The following is a 14,733-nucleotide window of genomic DNA, read 5'->3' as shown; positions in this document are numbered from 1 at the left end:
TTGACTGCCTCCGACGATGGCTGGTGGACTGCCCTTTTTATAGATCGGCCGGCCTTCCATGGATGTCTTATAGATATCTTATTTCTACTCCAGACCGTGGGAAGGGTTCTTACGTAAATCTTTCTGGCCGAAGTATAGCCTGCGCGTGCAGACGGACTGATCGGTACCAGATGGTTACCAAATCATTCCCTGCAGTCAGTGTCCAATATCCAATAATCGATGGTTACCTAAGCACTCGCCTCCCAATGTCCCAGGTAAGGTGATCAGTGTGCACCAGTACCGTGGGAAAGGAACCATGGATCCCATGGTTCGTCACAAACAGATGAAGCAGCCAACGCTACTCCCAGGTGAAGCGATCAACACCCAGCAAAAATGCAACCTCAGCACACGCCAAAAGACAGGAGACCAGCAGAAGGGGCTTACGCAATAAGTACCTAAAATAATATTAAATAAATAAATATTCCTAACAATATATATTCCCGAAGTGCCAACGAAATTCCTTTCCCACGGTACCGGTGCACACCGATCACCTTACCTGGGACATTGGACACTTGTTGGGAGGCGATTGCTTAGGTAACCCTCGATTACCGGGCAAAACCCCCACATGCGCAAGCCAGTCAGCAGTCTCCGACTCTCCTTACCGGGGATATTGGACACTGACTGCAGGGCTAATGATTAGGTAACCTTCTGTTACCGATCAGCCTGTCTGCACGCGCAGACTATAATTCGGCAATATATATTTATGTAAGAACCCTTCCCACATTCTGGAGTAGAAATAAGATATCTGTAAGACATTCATGGGAAAATCGAAGGCCGGCCGATCTATAAAAGGCACTGCCTTGCATGAAGAAAAGGGCAGTCCACCAGCCATCGTCGGAGGCAGTCAATCAGCCATCGCGGGAGTCAGTCAATCAGCCATCGAGAGGCAGTCCACCAGCCATCGTCGGAGGCAGTCAATCAACCATCGCGAGAGTCAGTCAAATCACCATCCGCGTCATAGTACAAGTAAACCTAACATAACCGGGTAGAATAATCATACGGAAGAATACGGAAGAATAAAGAAAACCATTAAAATTAAAAGAACCAAAAAGTGTTGTGATTTCTATTTCAGTTTTCTGGCAAAGTTCCTGGTTTCCCGATAAAGTCCTCGTGAATTATAAATATCTTGTAATTCAGGACCCTGGACAGACTGATGCATACCTCAGCCTGAAATAGGACATTACAGCGTGTAAAGAGAAGCTCTAGGCGCCCATCGAGCTCTATATGTTGTCTTTGGCTCAAAACACCTGAAGGATGATGTGAAAGGAAACAATTATTTTTTAACTGCCGTTACATTAAAAAAATATTTTGGAAAATTAATAAGAAAAACAAAAATAAACCACCTGGTTCCATCCGGGATCGAACCGGAGACCTTCTGCGTGTAAAGCAGACGTGATAACCGCTACACTATGGAACCAGCTGCTTACCTTTGGCCAAATTTCAGTTTTGTTTAGCAGCTACGGTCGAGTCGTGCATGAATTTGTTGCATGTTTTGCTGCTGAGAATTTCCCCCAGATCACAGAAAAGGAAATTATTGTGTAGAATTTCCGTATTGTAGGTGTCTCTGCCTCGAAACATATATCTGTAGATATTTACTTGCAAATTGTATGCATATTTCCCTCCCCTCACCGTTACACCATATAAGGTCATTGGCAGGGGACTCAACTCGGACTTTTGGAATATAATATTGCTATTTATTTAAAAGCCAAAAGCACATCAATAATAATATCTTTCTTATGCATGATTTGTGCCTAGGGTGTAAAATCTTGTTCCTGCTTAGTCCTATCCTAGAATAAATTATAAATAAATGTTAATTGTAAACATATTGCACCGTTGTTCAACCTAAAAGTATGACCTAGAAAATAAATCAACAACAGAATAAAGACTATAAGCGGAAATTCGCTGAGCAAATGAACTTCAAGCCGTAGAAAAATAAGAGCAACAACAAAAGAAACCAAAACTGGGCACGCAGCCCGGCTAAAACCTGGACTTGGACTAGCAATGGACCATTGGGAGTGAGACTGGGACTGAGACTGGAACTGCAACTGTTGTGGCTTCAGTATCGTCGTGCTGTTGTGGGGCGGGGCACACCAGAGGTGCGCGGCCGGGCCGACTTGGCTTGGCGCATCGGATTGGAGACGCCGTCGGTGTTGTAGCTGAGATAAACGTGCGAGAGATCGACAAACTCCGGCTCCTTGCCGCTGGACTTGTGGGCCGAGATGTGCTTGCGCATGTTGTTGCCCGTGTAGGCGACGCACTTGAGCTGCCACTCGCCAATGTCCTCATTCCAGTGCGTGTACTGGTTGATCATCGACTGGTACTCCTTGGGCACGTACGAGTTGAGGACCAGCTCACAGAGGGCCAGCTCCCGGGAGAGGCTGCGTATGTTCTCGTAGATGCCCTCCTTCTCGCGCTGGTGCTCCTGCTGCTGGTCGGCCAGCTCCGACTTTACGCCCATTAGCATCTGCATCACGCGATGGATCTTCTTGGTGATCCCTGTGCTGGCATCCTGCAGCGTGGAGTAGCGCTCCTCGATGTCAATGCGTTCGGTGGCTTTCTTCTGCAGCGTTTCCCGCAGCTGTTCCTCCGTCTTTTCGCGCTCATCCAACTCGGCAATGGACTGCTCCAGCAACTTCTCCTGCGTCTGGGCCTTCTCGAGGAGATTCTCGCCACCCACCAGTATCTTTCCCTCGAGCGACACCAGTTTGTTGCGCAGCTGCTCCTGCTCGGTCTTGGCATGCTCGATCTCGCGCAGATGCTCATCCTTGCGCTGGGCCAGTTCCTCCTTCTCCTCGTCGGTCTTCTCGCGCTTCTTTTTCGGCTTCTTCTCGGCCACCTGTACAGTGGAGGACTCCATTTCGATATCCAGCGGCGCCTCCAACTCATCGTCGGCTGTGTCCTCCTCCTCCTCCTCCTCAGAGCTGGGGGGCTCTTCCTCGAGGGTGCCCTCTTCCAGCTGCTTGCGCAGGCGGGCAATCTCCTCCTGGAAGTGCCGCAGCAGGGCATCCTTCGGCTCCTCGTTAATGTGCATGCGATTCTGAATGTTCTTGGCGCGGCTCGCATAGCGCAGCGTCGAAATGGTCTCCATATAGTTGCTGTCCGCTGGGCTAATGGTGGCACACATCACGGTCTTGGAGTTGCCGCCCAGCGAGTCCTGCAGCAGTCGCGTCAGCTTGGAGTTCCTGTACGGAATGTGCGTGCTCTTGCCATCCACTAAAGCGCTGATGACATTGCCCAGCACCGACAGCGACAGATTGATCTTGGTGGCCTCCTTCAAGCGCTGCCCAGTGGCCTGGGTCTTCGATTGCCTCTCGGAGCCGGCCAGATCCACCAGCTGGAGTTTGCCCATCCGCACGTGCTGCGCACCGCCTTCGCCCAGCTCGCTGCGCTCCACCGTGATGGAGAAGATGGCATGGGAGCGAGAGGACTCCTGGTTCATTTTGGTGGCTCCCACGGCGCGATTCTTGTTGCCCAGCCGCATGATATTCTCCAGATCGTCCGCATTGTGCACCACATAGCCGCTGAGATCCTTAACAAACACGCCAATGTCGGGCCGCTCCTTCACCTCCAGACTCTTGCTCACATCCTTGCCCAGCAGATCCCGCACCTCCTCGTTGTAGATCTCCATGTAGCTTACGCGCACCAGGAACTTTTGGTTCTCGCGGGCCTTGGCTATGTGCCCGAAGATGTGGGCGAAGGCATTGGGTATAATGCCCTTTGTTTGCGGCGAGTCCGGATTCCCCGACATTGTGTACGTCTTGCCGGTGCCCGTCTGGCCATAGGCCAGGATCGTGCCATTGTATCCCTCCAGCACCTTGTCTACAATGGGACGCGCCGTGTCCACATAGAGGTCCAGCTGATTGGAGCTGCCATCGAAGACGTTGTCGAAGTAGTACGTCTTGGGCGGCTCATTGGCCGTCGCATTCGGCTTCATTACGGTGATGGCCCGGTTGATCTTGTCCACGGATATGGCACTCAGTGCACCAGCAGTCAGCTCATTCTTGTCCATGGGCCTCGTCCGTACCACCACTCGGACATTCTCGATTTCGTCATCGAGCTGCTGCTGCTGCTGCGGCTGCGGCGGCACTGCCGTTCCTGCTGTTTCCTCCTGTGGCATGGCTGGTTTGACTGTGTCTCCGGTTTATTCCCCAATATCTGTCGGCAGTGAGCAACGTTTTTTGCTGACCGCAGTTACTCGGAATCGATTATAATAGATTTTCCTCGCATTTGTTTATGCACCCCCAGCGCAATCCGCAAAAACCAAGGCAATCCGGCGATCAAACGTTAACCCACTTAACACCCCTCTATATAAAAAGTTGAGCACCCTTTGTAAAACAGCGGAAAATAACACTTTTTTTAAAGGCTCCTTGTAGCTCCATCCTCCTCTTTACTTACAAAACAAAAATAACCAGGTGAAATCTTTCACCTGTAATGCGTAAAATATGTTGAAGTTACATCAATTTCGTGGAAATATTAAATACCCCCCTGGTCGACAATGGGATAACGTTTTGTTTTATTGATTGAAATCGTATTCCATGATTTTGATCTTCAGTTGAATATTCCGAGCTAGTTGGCCTTCTCAGCAATAAACAAATAATTTTATCCTATAGATACATACATTTTCTACAAGATTGGTTGGTTTTCAAAAGTCCTTTTTATTGCATTGTTTATATAAAAAGGTTCAAACAAAAACTGCCAAAGCAAAAACGTAAATGTTGACTAAATGTGACGTCATTGTTGCTGGTCAACCAAGTTTCTTCTATGTGTATGGACTTGTGTATACCTTATTTCCTTTAATTGATGTTAAATTTGTCGTTCCAAATTGCTTTGAAACATAAATAATTATCCTGCTATCCTAGATTTACATGTTTTTTACCTATTAATGCATATGTTTTGTATTTTATAAATACATTTATCCAGGTTCTGATTCCTATTACTAGTACCCGTGATCTGCAAAATTTCGTTAATATTTTGAAAGTAAAGACTGAGTAGTTTCGGCATTAATTGGAGCCTGAAATTACAAACAATATCTCAATTCCATAATATCCATTTTCCCAAGGTATTCAGATCTGTTGCTCATTCCATGCCAAAGTTGCACAGCAATGTTGCTAGATTCATTGCTGCTACGTTCCCGTAAGATATTTGTTGCTCGCACGCTGAAAACAGCGTTGCCACTTTCCGATTGTCTCGTAAATAAAATTATCGGTATAAATGAAATAATGAAACTAACGAAATAAAATAATTTTTTCATTACGAAAAAACGCGCTATTTTCCCCGAATTTCGGTATTTCCGAAGCTGCACAGCGCTGAACGGTCACACCAGCAAGTCAACAAAATTCAAATTAAAATGTCAGCCCTAGTCAAAGTTACTATTAAGAATTACTTTTATTGTTAACCACGATTCGAGAGAGTCATTTTAATAGATAGATATATTTTTAAGGTAAATATACTTTGAACTCGATTTCGACCTCAAAATATCCTGTAAACGGTCGCCCTTGCTGCTATGCTTTTCTAATTGGGGAAATTAACGTTAGTACCTACGTTTTATTTGTGGATGGTAGTTTTAGTTAAAAAAAAACTACATAAAGTAAAACCCATTGACTAGAAATTTAATCCAAATAATGAGGGGAAACGTTAGAACGTTTGAAATGAAAACAAAAGTTTGTCATGAAAATAATAATCAAGTGGTTGGAAATCCAATTAGAAAAAAGATAATATGCAACAGGTTGCATGAAAAATTTAGAAAATTAAAAATAAACACAACTTTAAGGCAGGACAGCAGTTTTAAATCTAAAAAGAAAATTTAAATAAATAAATCCAATAAAAATACCAAAAACAACCGTGGGAATACGATGAATTGGTAACTTTCCCACGCCAACGCGTCCACATCCGCGAGCGAGAGCCGTGGAGGAACAACAATAGCGAGTAAACATCTGCAAGAGAGCGAATACGACGAAACCAGTGCCAGCAGTGGAATAGATAGATTGGCGCTGCCCTTAGAGTTTCCTTACACGACCAGACGACGCATAAAATTGTACTCCGGCCACCATGGCAGCGACATTGCGAAGATTCCATGGCCTGCGACTGCTTAAGTCCACGCCAGCGCTGAATCTGCAGCAGGTAAAGCGCACAACGACCGTGGGACAAAATTTTCACGGCCCCCAAGCCAGTGGGCACGACAGAGCCCTCCAAAAAAGTGATGTCAAATGGCAAGATATCCCCCTAATTTCTATGCAAACAGGCGAAGGGCAATTGTGGGTGCGAGAATCGAACGAAAAAGTGTTTCCGATCAGTGATAAGCAATTGCCTTTGGCCCAAGAGCAGTGACATTGCACCCGCAGACCACCCAATTATGTAACTCTGTGCGAAAAATCGTATGCCACCGACTCTTGTCTGGGCGAATGCCTAATCGATTGTTCTCTCCTTGCAGGCCAAGAACCTCTCCTCGGCCAGCAGCTGGGCCAACAGCAACAAGAAGGTAAGTCTCGAGTCACCAATCCGATCTGCAGAGCATTTCATAATAGCCGAACGCACCTAACCTCAAAACGCGTTTACTCTTTCTGTCTCACCTGCGCTCTGGCTCTGTGTGTGCGTGTCGCGAACAGCTGATCGGCGCTGTGGGTGCCATTACCGGCGGCGTTGGTGCTCTCCTGTTCGCCCTGGAGCAGTCCGTGGATGCCTCCGACGGCACGGTGCATTCCCCTGCCCAGCCATGGAACCACAAGGGCCTGTTCTCCTCGCTGGACCACCAGAGGTAACAACTCCACCAGAGAGATTACCATTACGCCGCCTCCTTTTGGGGATTTCACTTACTCCTCCTCCTCCATTTTCAGTGTGCGTCGCGGCTATGAGGTGTATAAGCAGGTGTGCTCCGCCTGCCACTCGATGCAATATATTGCCTACCGCAATCTGATTGGCGTCAGCCACACCGAAGCTGAGGCAAAGGCTGAGGCCGAGCAGATAACGGTAAGAAATCCAAGCAAAGAGAGAGAGATTTGCGTGTGAGATTTATTTCCCGTGTATATATTTATTCCCGAACAGGTCAGGGACGGTCCCGATGATACCGGCAACTTCTTCAACCGTCCCGGCAAACTGTCGGACTACTTCCCGTCGCCGTATCCCAACGAGGAGGCGGCGCGTGCTGCCAACAACGGTGCCTATCCACCGGATCTAAGCTACATCGTGTCGGCCCGCAAGGGTGGCGAGGACTATATCTTCTCGCTGCTGACCGGCTACCATGATGCGCCAGCCGGCGTGGTGCTGCGCGAGGGTCAGTACTTTAATCCGTACTTCCCCGGCGGCGCCATTTCCATGGCACAGGTCTTGTACAACGAGGTGAGTGGCAGCAGTGAAAGCAGCAGTGGATAAGGATGAGACCTTAATCAATTAATATTTCATTGTTAGGTCATTGAGTACGAGGATGGCACACCGCCAACACAGAGTCAATTGGCCAAGGATGTGGCCACGTTCCTCAAGTGGACTTCGGAGCCGGAGCACGACGATCGCAAGCAGATGCTGATCAAAGTAATTGCCATTCTCGGCTTCTTGACTGCCGTCTCGTATTACATTAAGCGACACAAGTGGTCCTCGCTCAAGTCGCGAAAGATCGTGTTCGTGCCCAAGGAGAAGTAGAAATGATTGATATTGATTTTGGTCCGAAGAATTGCAGTGTTATCTCGGCTTTACCCGACTAATAAAGATAAATCAATTTTAAGCAAAACAAACACACACAAAGAACAAACCAACATCGTTCTCTCTATCGAACCGAACCCACAAAAAACTATTTCGATCTGAATACAAAAAAAAAACACAACCAACTTGCGATCACCAATGCCACAAAGAGATCAGAGGACGGGACGGACGGACAGGATTGAATAGGGAGAGTAAAACTTAAAGTAAACAACAGCAGGAAAACTAGCAAAATGAATCCACGGATGATAATATTACATTGATTGTGTATAGAAGCTATAATTCAAATTATGTATTTAAACAAAATATAAAATTGACAATTAAACGGAGATAATTATAGAGGGCAGGAATTTGGGATCATTGGAGTGGAGTAAGAGGAATTTTTGATCAGTTTTTAAATGGTTTAATACATTGGATTTGGTTAATTGTTTGCTTGGCTCTGATTGAGTCATAAATCTGATCAAATATGCATCAGACTTTACGGCAGGAATATAGTTAGGGATGACGACTAAACTGATTGCTGATCGAAGTATCATAAGTAGAAGATGATATCCAGCTTACCATTTATCTCTATACATTTATGGAGTTTCCCAATTTCGATTCAGCCCTTTGCCAATTTTATATAGTACAGGTATTGCAAACGAAGACATCATCTTAGTTTTGTCGTTCTGTAAAATGCAGAAATATAACATCAATTAATACGTTCAGCCATAAAGTTCATTAATAAGCAATCAAGGAATACCTTGGCAGGATCAGTTGGCATTTGTTGAAGCAACAAATCTCAACAGATCCTTAACCAATTTGGGGTTTTTGGAGCTTTCTTTTATTGGATTATTAATTGTTTTATTTAGAAGCTTAAATTAAATTATTATATTAATCATCGTTCATTCTGCCCGCTCGATTTCCACATCAGTTTATAGTGCAAGTGTATGTGTGGTTGTTGTGTCGCTCTATATACTCGCATATATATTTGTATGGTATGTATATATAATTTCCACAAAAGATATTACAATGCTGCTACCTCCTTCGACCCACTAGAGTGGGAGGAAGGAAGAAGATACAAGTATCTTAAAATCAAAACTCAAATCAACTTAAATGTTTCTTCGAGTTCTTTGCTCTACAGAAAATTCTCTTCGATTGGTTGTTGTTTCTTGTTTTATTTAAATTAATATATATTTTGTTTTTATGTATATAATTAATAAATTTTTAGTTTAGGCAAAAAACAATAATTACGCATCATCTCCTCTCCAAAGAACACCACAGGCTGCTGGGCTGCTGCTCATCCATCTTTCTCTCTAGAAATACATGCGCCTGCTCTGCTCTGTTCGATTAGTTTACGTTTACGCTTACTTTTATACGGATTTTAACTTTTCTCTTCATTTAATTTCTTTTGTTGCATTACTCTGTGTATGCGCGTGAGTGAAAAAATAAAATAAACTCAATTTCGGTTCGATTTTGTAGGCGTTTTTTTTTTGTTTTTTGTTATTTGTTGTTTGTTTTTTTTGTTTGTTTAACTTGTTGCTGATTTTGTGGTTCTGTTCTAATTTTGTTTCTTTCTTAGCTAAGAAGGGAGGATCGTTGTTGGGGGTACTGGCTGGCTGGCTGGCTGGCTGGGGGGAGTAGAAGTAAAGTAACCAAACATGATGATATAGTTTATGACGGAAGGGACGACGACGACGACCATTATAGTGACGTTGTTTGCTGTTCTTGTTACTTATAGTATAACTTGCATTTGGTTTCTGGTTGCCGTTGCTGCAAGCATCAACGGGCCACATAACCCCACTCGCTTCTCATTCATCATCTTCTTAATCATCTCCACGCGGCTGCCGCAGCTCAGAGGCACACGCATGCCACATCCACATGCCACACACAGCTTTCCATATATAGATATATATAGATTATAGACTTATACATGGCTGATTCCGGCTGATATTGTTTTGCTGGTGGTCGGTCTTGCTGTGCTGTAAGTGTGTGTGGGGGGGTCAGGCTCTGGCTCTGGTTGTTTCTGCAGCTGCCGGGTTTTGCTGTTGGTGTTGTTTTGCTGGTTGTTGTCGACTAAAAACAGCTTCCTTCTGGCGGCTGTGCCAGCTTCAGGTTCTCTTTCATGGTCATAATCCTACGAATTTCCTGCAGCATCGTTTTTATAGTGTTATCACGATTCCACCGGGCCAACATGGGCACTGATCTATGATCAACCTGTGGGGGTGGGAATTCCATCAGTAATTATTAAGTGAACAATGAATAATATTGTTGAATCAATTGTTCAATTTGCAATTGCAATTACAACTTGTGTGTGTATACTTACCACGCCATTGTTCTGGTTAATGCAATTAATATTAACTTTAGTTAAAAATCTTAGCGTGGGTGGCTCATCCGGATAGCGTTCGTTGCACTCAATCTTTAGTGAATACATTCGATTCTCAAATGGTGTCTGCAAGCAAAAGATTATCCAATTTCCAAGTTTAATGAGCTGCTCCACTATACACAAATCCATTTAACTCTTTTAAACGGTTTGTAATTACGGCCATGGCCAATGGTGTCGATGAGTCAGCCAATCCAGCTCCAACCCCCCTTAGCCTTGTTTGCAGGCAGACTCTGCTTTGGAGAGGTCTCCGTCTCCCATGAATCATGCGACGCGACGGCGCGCGCAACATTCCACGACTACACAAATGTTTATTGCATATTTATGAGTTGAAACGAAGCAGAAGGATCGAATTTGTTATAGCTTTGGGATGCAAAGTGTAAGAGATCCCAACAGTGAATGGAATTTCATATGCTTCAAACTAACATCGATCTATTCCTAATTGAGAGTAAATTTTATATGCTTTCGAAGCGGAATACTTCTGGGAATCTATAAGATTTTCTTGACATACTTTAACTTTGCTGATTCCCTCAACTGATAGCTGATTATCCATCAAATCCTTTTCTTCCGGTGACTTTTACAACATCTGTCGCTGTCATTTCCACTAATATAAAGCTGTTCCTCATATTTACAAATTCTCTGCTCATTAAGCACCTTAATCATTCGGAAGATATGCAATTTGTTAGCTTTCATTACAAACTGTGCCACATTCTCACAATTTACGCAATCAAACTGATAAAATGTCAATAATCCAACGGAAAGCACTGATAAGAAGTGCCTCTGCCCCCGCTCCTGATCGTACATCGGTCTGGTCTTATCATTTGACGTATCCAACAGGAAAGAACGTTCCAATCGGAAACAATGTTGCGGTCGTGTGCAGAAGGAGGAGGTTGAGGAACAACTTACTCTGGGCGGACCAATGATCATGCCAATCCAATAAGTGAGCGTCATATCATCGTCGTTCTCCAGACCCCACGAGATGGTGCCATCGCCTACACCCTTCTGGCCCTGATCCAGCTCCTCCAGTAAGCGGAAATTTCGTGGCACCACTGCAAGAAAAGAACAAGAGCTCGAATCAAATCGATGACATAATAAATTTCCATTGAAAACTTTTTGCAAATAACTCAAAATGATTGGCCTACAACACCGTCGTTCCAGCAAGTTTTCTGCTGCGCTGCGCCCTCCCCACCACCTACGGTTGGGGTCATATGGGGACGTGCTGCTGCTACTGCTGCTGCTGTTGTTGTTTGCTCTTTGCTTTGTTTTTCTTTTCGCCCGAGTGACTCTTTGCACGCATTTTCGTATGTTTAAAGAGAGCACAGAAGAAACAACAAAAATACATCAAAAAGAAACTAAACGAAAAAAAAATATCCCAATAGAGGAAGGGTGTGGTGTGGTGAGGTGGGTGGAGAACCTAGTCAAGTCCGGCTACCACCCCACCCCAATTGCAGACATAATTTTTGCATTTGCAAAAACAATTTCAAGCAAATGAAATTTGCAGCTAATTTAATTAGAAAAGAAGCAGATTGGCCAGCAGCAGCAGCAGAGTGAAAAACGCACGGAGCGCCAGAGTGCCGTGCGGTGCGGAGCGGAAGAGGAAGAAAAAAACAAGTAAAAAAGGAACACAGCAAAGGGCAAAAGCGTTGGCGACGACAGGCAGAAGAAAGAGAGAGGGGGGTGTAGTCGACCGACCCGTCCGAAACTGTCAAGTCACGAAGCGAAATTACTGCAATTCCTGCATTTGAACTGGAGTTTTGGGCACCAGATATAGCGGCGTGGCTGGCCCCGATCAATCCAATACGAAATTATAATCACACCGCACTCGCGGCCAAGCTTTTATCGGCTTTTGTAGTCGCCAGTTCTTTGCCTCTGCTTTCTTTTCCATTTTCACACACGGGACCAGGCAGCAGAGACGGCGAGAGGGTGGCGTTTTTTCGCTTATTTCGCCAGAAAAAACCGATTTTAACGCGTCAGAAACGTGGCTCACATATTGCCAGTAAATTTGGGCACGTGCTGGATGAGTTTATCCCTTTGCAAATTGTTAATTTAACAAATTAATTTCTTACCAACGCCGGTACTTGTATTCGCCATTGTGGTTTATGTACAGTGTGGCCGCGGCCTTTTCGATAAAATATACCGTCTGACCCTCACAAATATACCGTAATATACCAACAAATTAATGAAATATACTATATTATATACCGATATACCGTAAATCAACTCAATTTCGACGTCAAAATATAGCGATAAATAGTAAATTGCAATATCCTAAACATATTTTAAATAACATGTCGTTCAGGACCAAGATTTTGATTGCGTGGAATTCAAGTTTGGTGCAGTTCGCGTGATTTTCCTGCAGCCATCCAAAATATACCAGATTCATGTAAAACTACTTTAATATAACGCTTATTGTATATCAATAGCCCCAAAGATGTAAAGTTTGTTTAGAAAATGTAAGGTGGATTTACAATTGAGGAATGGCAGCTGGTTTCAAATAACTCGTGCAAAAACCATGCCACCCGAAAACGCGTTTAATACCAAAACAAACATGCGCAAAAATACCAGAACGCGTGACAGCTGCTCTGCCGCAAAATTGCAACGCGTCAGCTTTTTAAATGAACAGCATTTCAATATAAATTAATAATTAATTGGCAACCAGGTGGAACGGAACTCTGTTGACTAGAACACCCGCCATGGAATCCCTGTACCATCAGACGAACAACACGGTCAAGGAAATCGAGCATGCCTTTCAGCGACTCGGACAGATTAGTACACAGGAGGCGCTTGACGTGGAAAATGCAATTCAATTGAAAATAACACAAGCCAATTCGTGAGTCATTAGAGTTCTAATTCAAAGACCTAGGCCCAACCGCTATAATTTCGCCACATCCACCAGCAATTGCGACCGCTTGGATGTGCTGCTCTTCAAGGTGCCGCCCTCGCAACGCCAGAGCTCGAAGCTTCGCGTGGATCAGCTCAAGTACGACCTGAGACACTTGCAGACATCGCTGCAGCATGCCAAGGACCGCCGGCACCGCCGTGAGCAGGAGATCTCGGAGCGGGAGCAGTTGCTAAACCATCGGTTCAGTGCCAACAGCACCCAACCGGACGAGACGTGCCTCCAGCTGGACTACGAACTGCAGCACCATACGCAGCTGGGCGGCGCTCACAGGGGAGTGGACGACATGATCTCCTCTGGCAGTGGCATACTCGAGAGTCTCATATCGCAGCGCATGACGCTGGGCGGAGCCCACAAGCGCATCCAGGCGATTGGCAGCACTCTGGGTCTGTCGAATCATACAATGAAGCTGATAGAGCGACGGCTGGTGGAGGATCGGAAGATATTTCTGGGGGGAATGCTGGTCACGTTACTGGTCATCGGGCTGATTATATACTTCTTAGTGCTGTAGTGTAAGGGAAGAAGAAGCATTCACATTCGTTGAGTTTAAATTAAATGTACTCTATTTTGTAAATGGTAAATGCCAGAGAATCGTGATCAACTGAAGACTGGGTGTGGTGTGGGGTGGCGTCTAGTCGTCGTTCTCCAGCGAGATGTTGCTGCCAAAGCGCTGGTAAAGATGTGCCTTCAGCTCGTCCATTTCGACTTTGATTGCCTTGGCCTTGGCCTCAATGCTGCCAATCTCCTTAATGACCATATCCTTGGTCTCTGCAAGCAGCTCCTGAGTCTTGCCCAGCTTGTGCGACAGGAAGACCTCTCCCACCAGGAAGGGAATGTCCTCGTCCTCGTCGAACAGCTCAATCTCATCCAGTGCCTCCTCCACGCACTTCAGCTCGTTCTTCTTCACGTCCAGCTCCATCTTCAGGTCATCCATGCGAGCATTGTGCTTCGCAAAGCGATTGATACGCTGCTGATCCTCGAAGGAAATGTGTACATCATCGTGCTGTGGGTTGGGAACAAAACGACGGGGGAATGATGTGTAGGAGTCACCGCAAAGTGAGGTTACTTGTCACCGCCAACTGTTTGCGCAGCTCCTGCGAGTGATTCACTGCCACTTACGTTCTGGAACACTTTGTTCGCGGTGCTTGCTACTTTAGCGGCCATTTTCTGTTGGTTTATAGTCGGTTTTATAAATAATTTAAAGAATTTTACAAACAGTTGTTTTTTGACTCGAAATTGGTGGTGCTGGTCAGTGTGACCGCGGACTCAGCTGACCCTCAGAAATATACTGAAAAATACCGTCACATTTTCAAAATATACCGTAAATATGACCAAGAAAATGATATTCCTCAATTTTGAATTTTTTGTTTAACTGAGCGAATAAATTGAAGATATATTTGTGGAATATATAGGAAGGATCTAATTTTCTTAATTATTCAGATGTAACCGCGACTTTCACTGGCAAAATATAAAATTAGCGAGCACTGTTAAGGTTCCGTTTACGGCCGCCTTCTAGTGGCGCTATGCAATTCAAAGAAAAACCTGTAGGGGGAGGCAGGTGCAAAGTCAAAGAGGATATAGTTAGTATGTACAAAAAGCACAGTTTGTACATCAATTGAAACAGTTAAAAAATTAAATTAAATAAAAAAAAAATAGCCTATTATGAATAAATATCGAGGTTATTCAACATTATAATATGATTTTCCCTTTGAGTATCATATCCTCTTCCTGGGTACCGAATATT

At 44.8% G+C, this 14,733-nt stretch overlaps 5 protein-coding genes and 1 non-coding gene across 7 annotated transcripts; 2 read left to right on the top strand and 4 right to left on the bottom strand.

Annotated features, from left to right (window-relative positions):
- Window positions 1-1,383: 1,383 nt before the first annotated feature.
- Trnav-uac lies at window positions 1,384-1,456 on the bottom strand. Its single transcript has one exon. It is a non-coding gene; the product is annotated as a tRNA-Val (tRNA).
- Window positions 1,457-1,703: 247 nt separating this feature from the next.
- Window positions 1,704-4,309, bottom strand: LOC111074351 (kinesin-like protein KIF3A). The gene has a single exon (XM_022367093.2). The coding sequence runs from the start codon at window positions 4,154-4,156 to the stop codon at window positions 2,096-2,098; it is 2,061 nt and encodes a 686-aa protein (XP_022222785.2). The 5' UTR covers window positions 4,157-4,309; the 3' UTR covers window positions 1,704-2,095.
- Window positions 4,310-5,984: 1,675 nt separating this feature from the next.
- LOC111074353 (cytochrome c1, heme protein, mitochondrial) lies at window positions 5,985-8,053 on the top strand. Its single transcript, XM_022367097.2, has 6 exons — window positions 5,985-6,159; window positions 6,470-6,517; window positions 6,645-6,793; window positions 6,873-7,005; window positions 7,081-7,374; window positions 7,444-8,053. Exons 1-6 carry the CDS (start codon window positions 6,088-6,090, stop codon window positions 7,669-7,671), a joined length of 924 nt encoding a protein of 307 aa, XP_022222789.1. The 5' UTR covers window positions 5,985-6,087; the 3' UTR covers window positions 7,672-8,053.
- A 256-nt stretch (window positions 8,054-8,309) lies between these two features.
- Window positions 8,310-12,253, bottom strand: LOC111074355 (ubiquitin-conjugating enzyme E2 variant 2). 2 transcript variants are annotated; one of them, XM_022367100.2, is made up of 4 exons: window positions 12,157-12,253; window positions 10,997-11,139; window positions 10,034-10,159; window positions 8,310-9,924 (listed from the first exon to the last, which is right to left on the bottom strand). In XM_022367100.2, exons 1-4 carry the CDS (start codon window positions 12,179-12,181, stop codon window positions 9,784-9,786), a joined length of 435 nt encoding a protein of 144 aa, XP_022222792.1. In that variant the 5' UTR covers window positions 12,182-12,253; the 3' UTR covers window positions 8,310-9,783. The 2 variants fall into 2 exon arrangements, with proteins under 2 accessions (XP_022222792.1, XP_022222791.2); XM_022367099.2 differs by lacking the exon at window positions 12,157-12,253 and adding an exon at window positions 11,238-11,313.
- Window positions 12,254-12,644: 391 nt separating this feature from the next.
- On the top strand, window positions 12,645-13,573 carry LOC111074354 (probable Golgi SNAP receptor complex member 2). The gene is made up of 2 exons (XM_022367098.2): window positions 12,645-12,920; window positions 12,987-13,573. The coding sequence occupies exons 1-2, from the start codon at window positions 12,784-12,786 to the stop codon at window positions 13,498-13,500; spliced, it is 651 nt and encodes a 216-aa protein (XP_022222790.1). The 5' UTR covers window positions 12,645-12,783; the 3' UTR covers window positions 13,501-13,573.
- LOC111074356 (probable prefoldin subunit 4) lies at window positions 13,530-14,247 on the bottom strand. The gene is made up of 2 exons (XM_022367101.2): window positions 14,109-14,247; window positions 13,530-13,992 (listed from the first exon to the last, which is right to left on the bottom strand). Exons 1-2 carry the CDS (start codon window positions 14,151-14,153, stop codon window positions 13,621-13,623), a joined length of 417 nt encoding a protein of 138 aa, XP_022222793.1. The 5' UTR covers window positions 14,154-14,247; the 3' UTR covers window positions 13,530-13,620.
- Between the last annotated feature and the right edge of the window lie 486 nt (window positions 14,248-14,733).

This window comes from Drosophila obscura, unplaced genomic scaffold, assembly GCF_018151105.1.
Source record: "Drosophila obscura isolate BZ-5 IFL unplaced genomic scaffold, ASM1815110v1 contig_30, whole genome shotgun sequence".
Taxonomy (NCBI): Eukaryota; Metazoa; Arthropoda; class Insecta; order Diptera; family Drosophilidae; genus Drosophila; species Drosophila obscura.
This window is presented reverse-complemented; position numbering and strand designations above follow the sequence as displayed.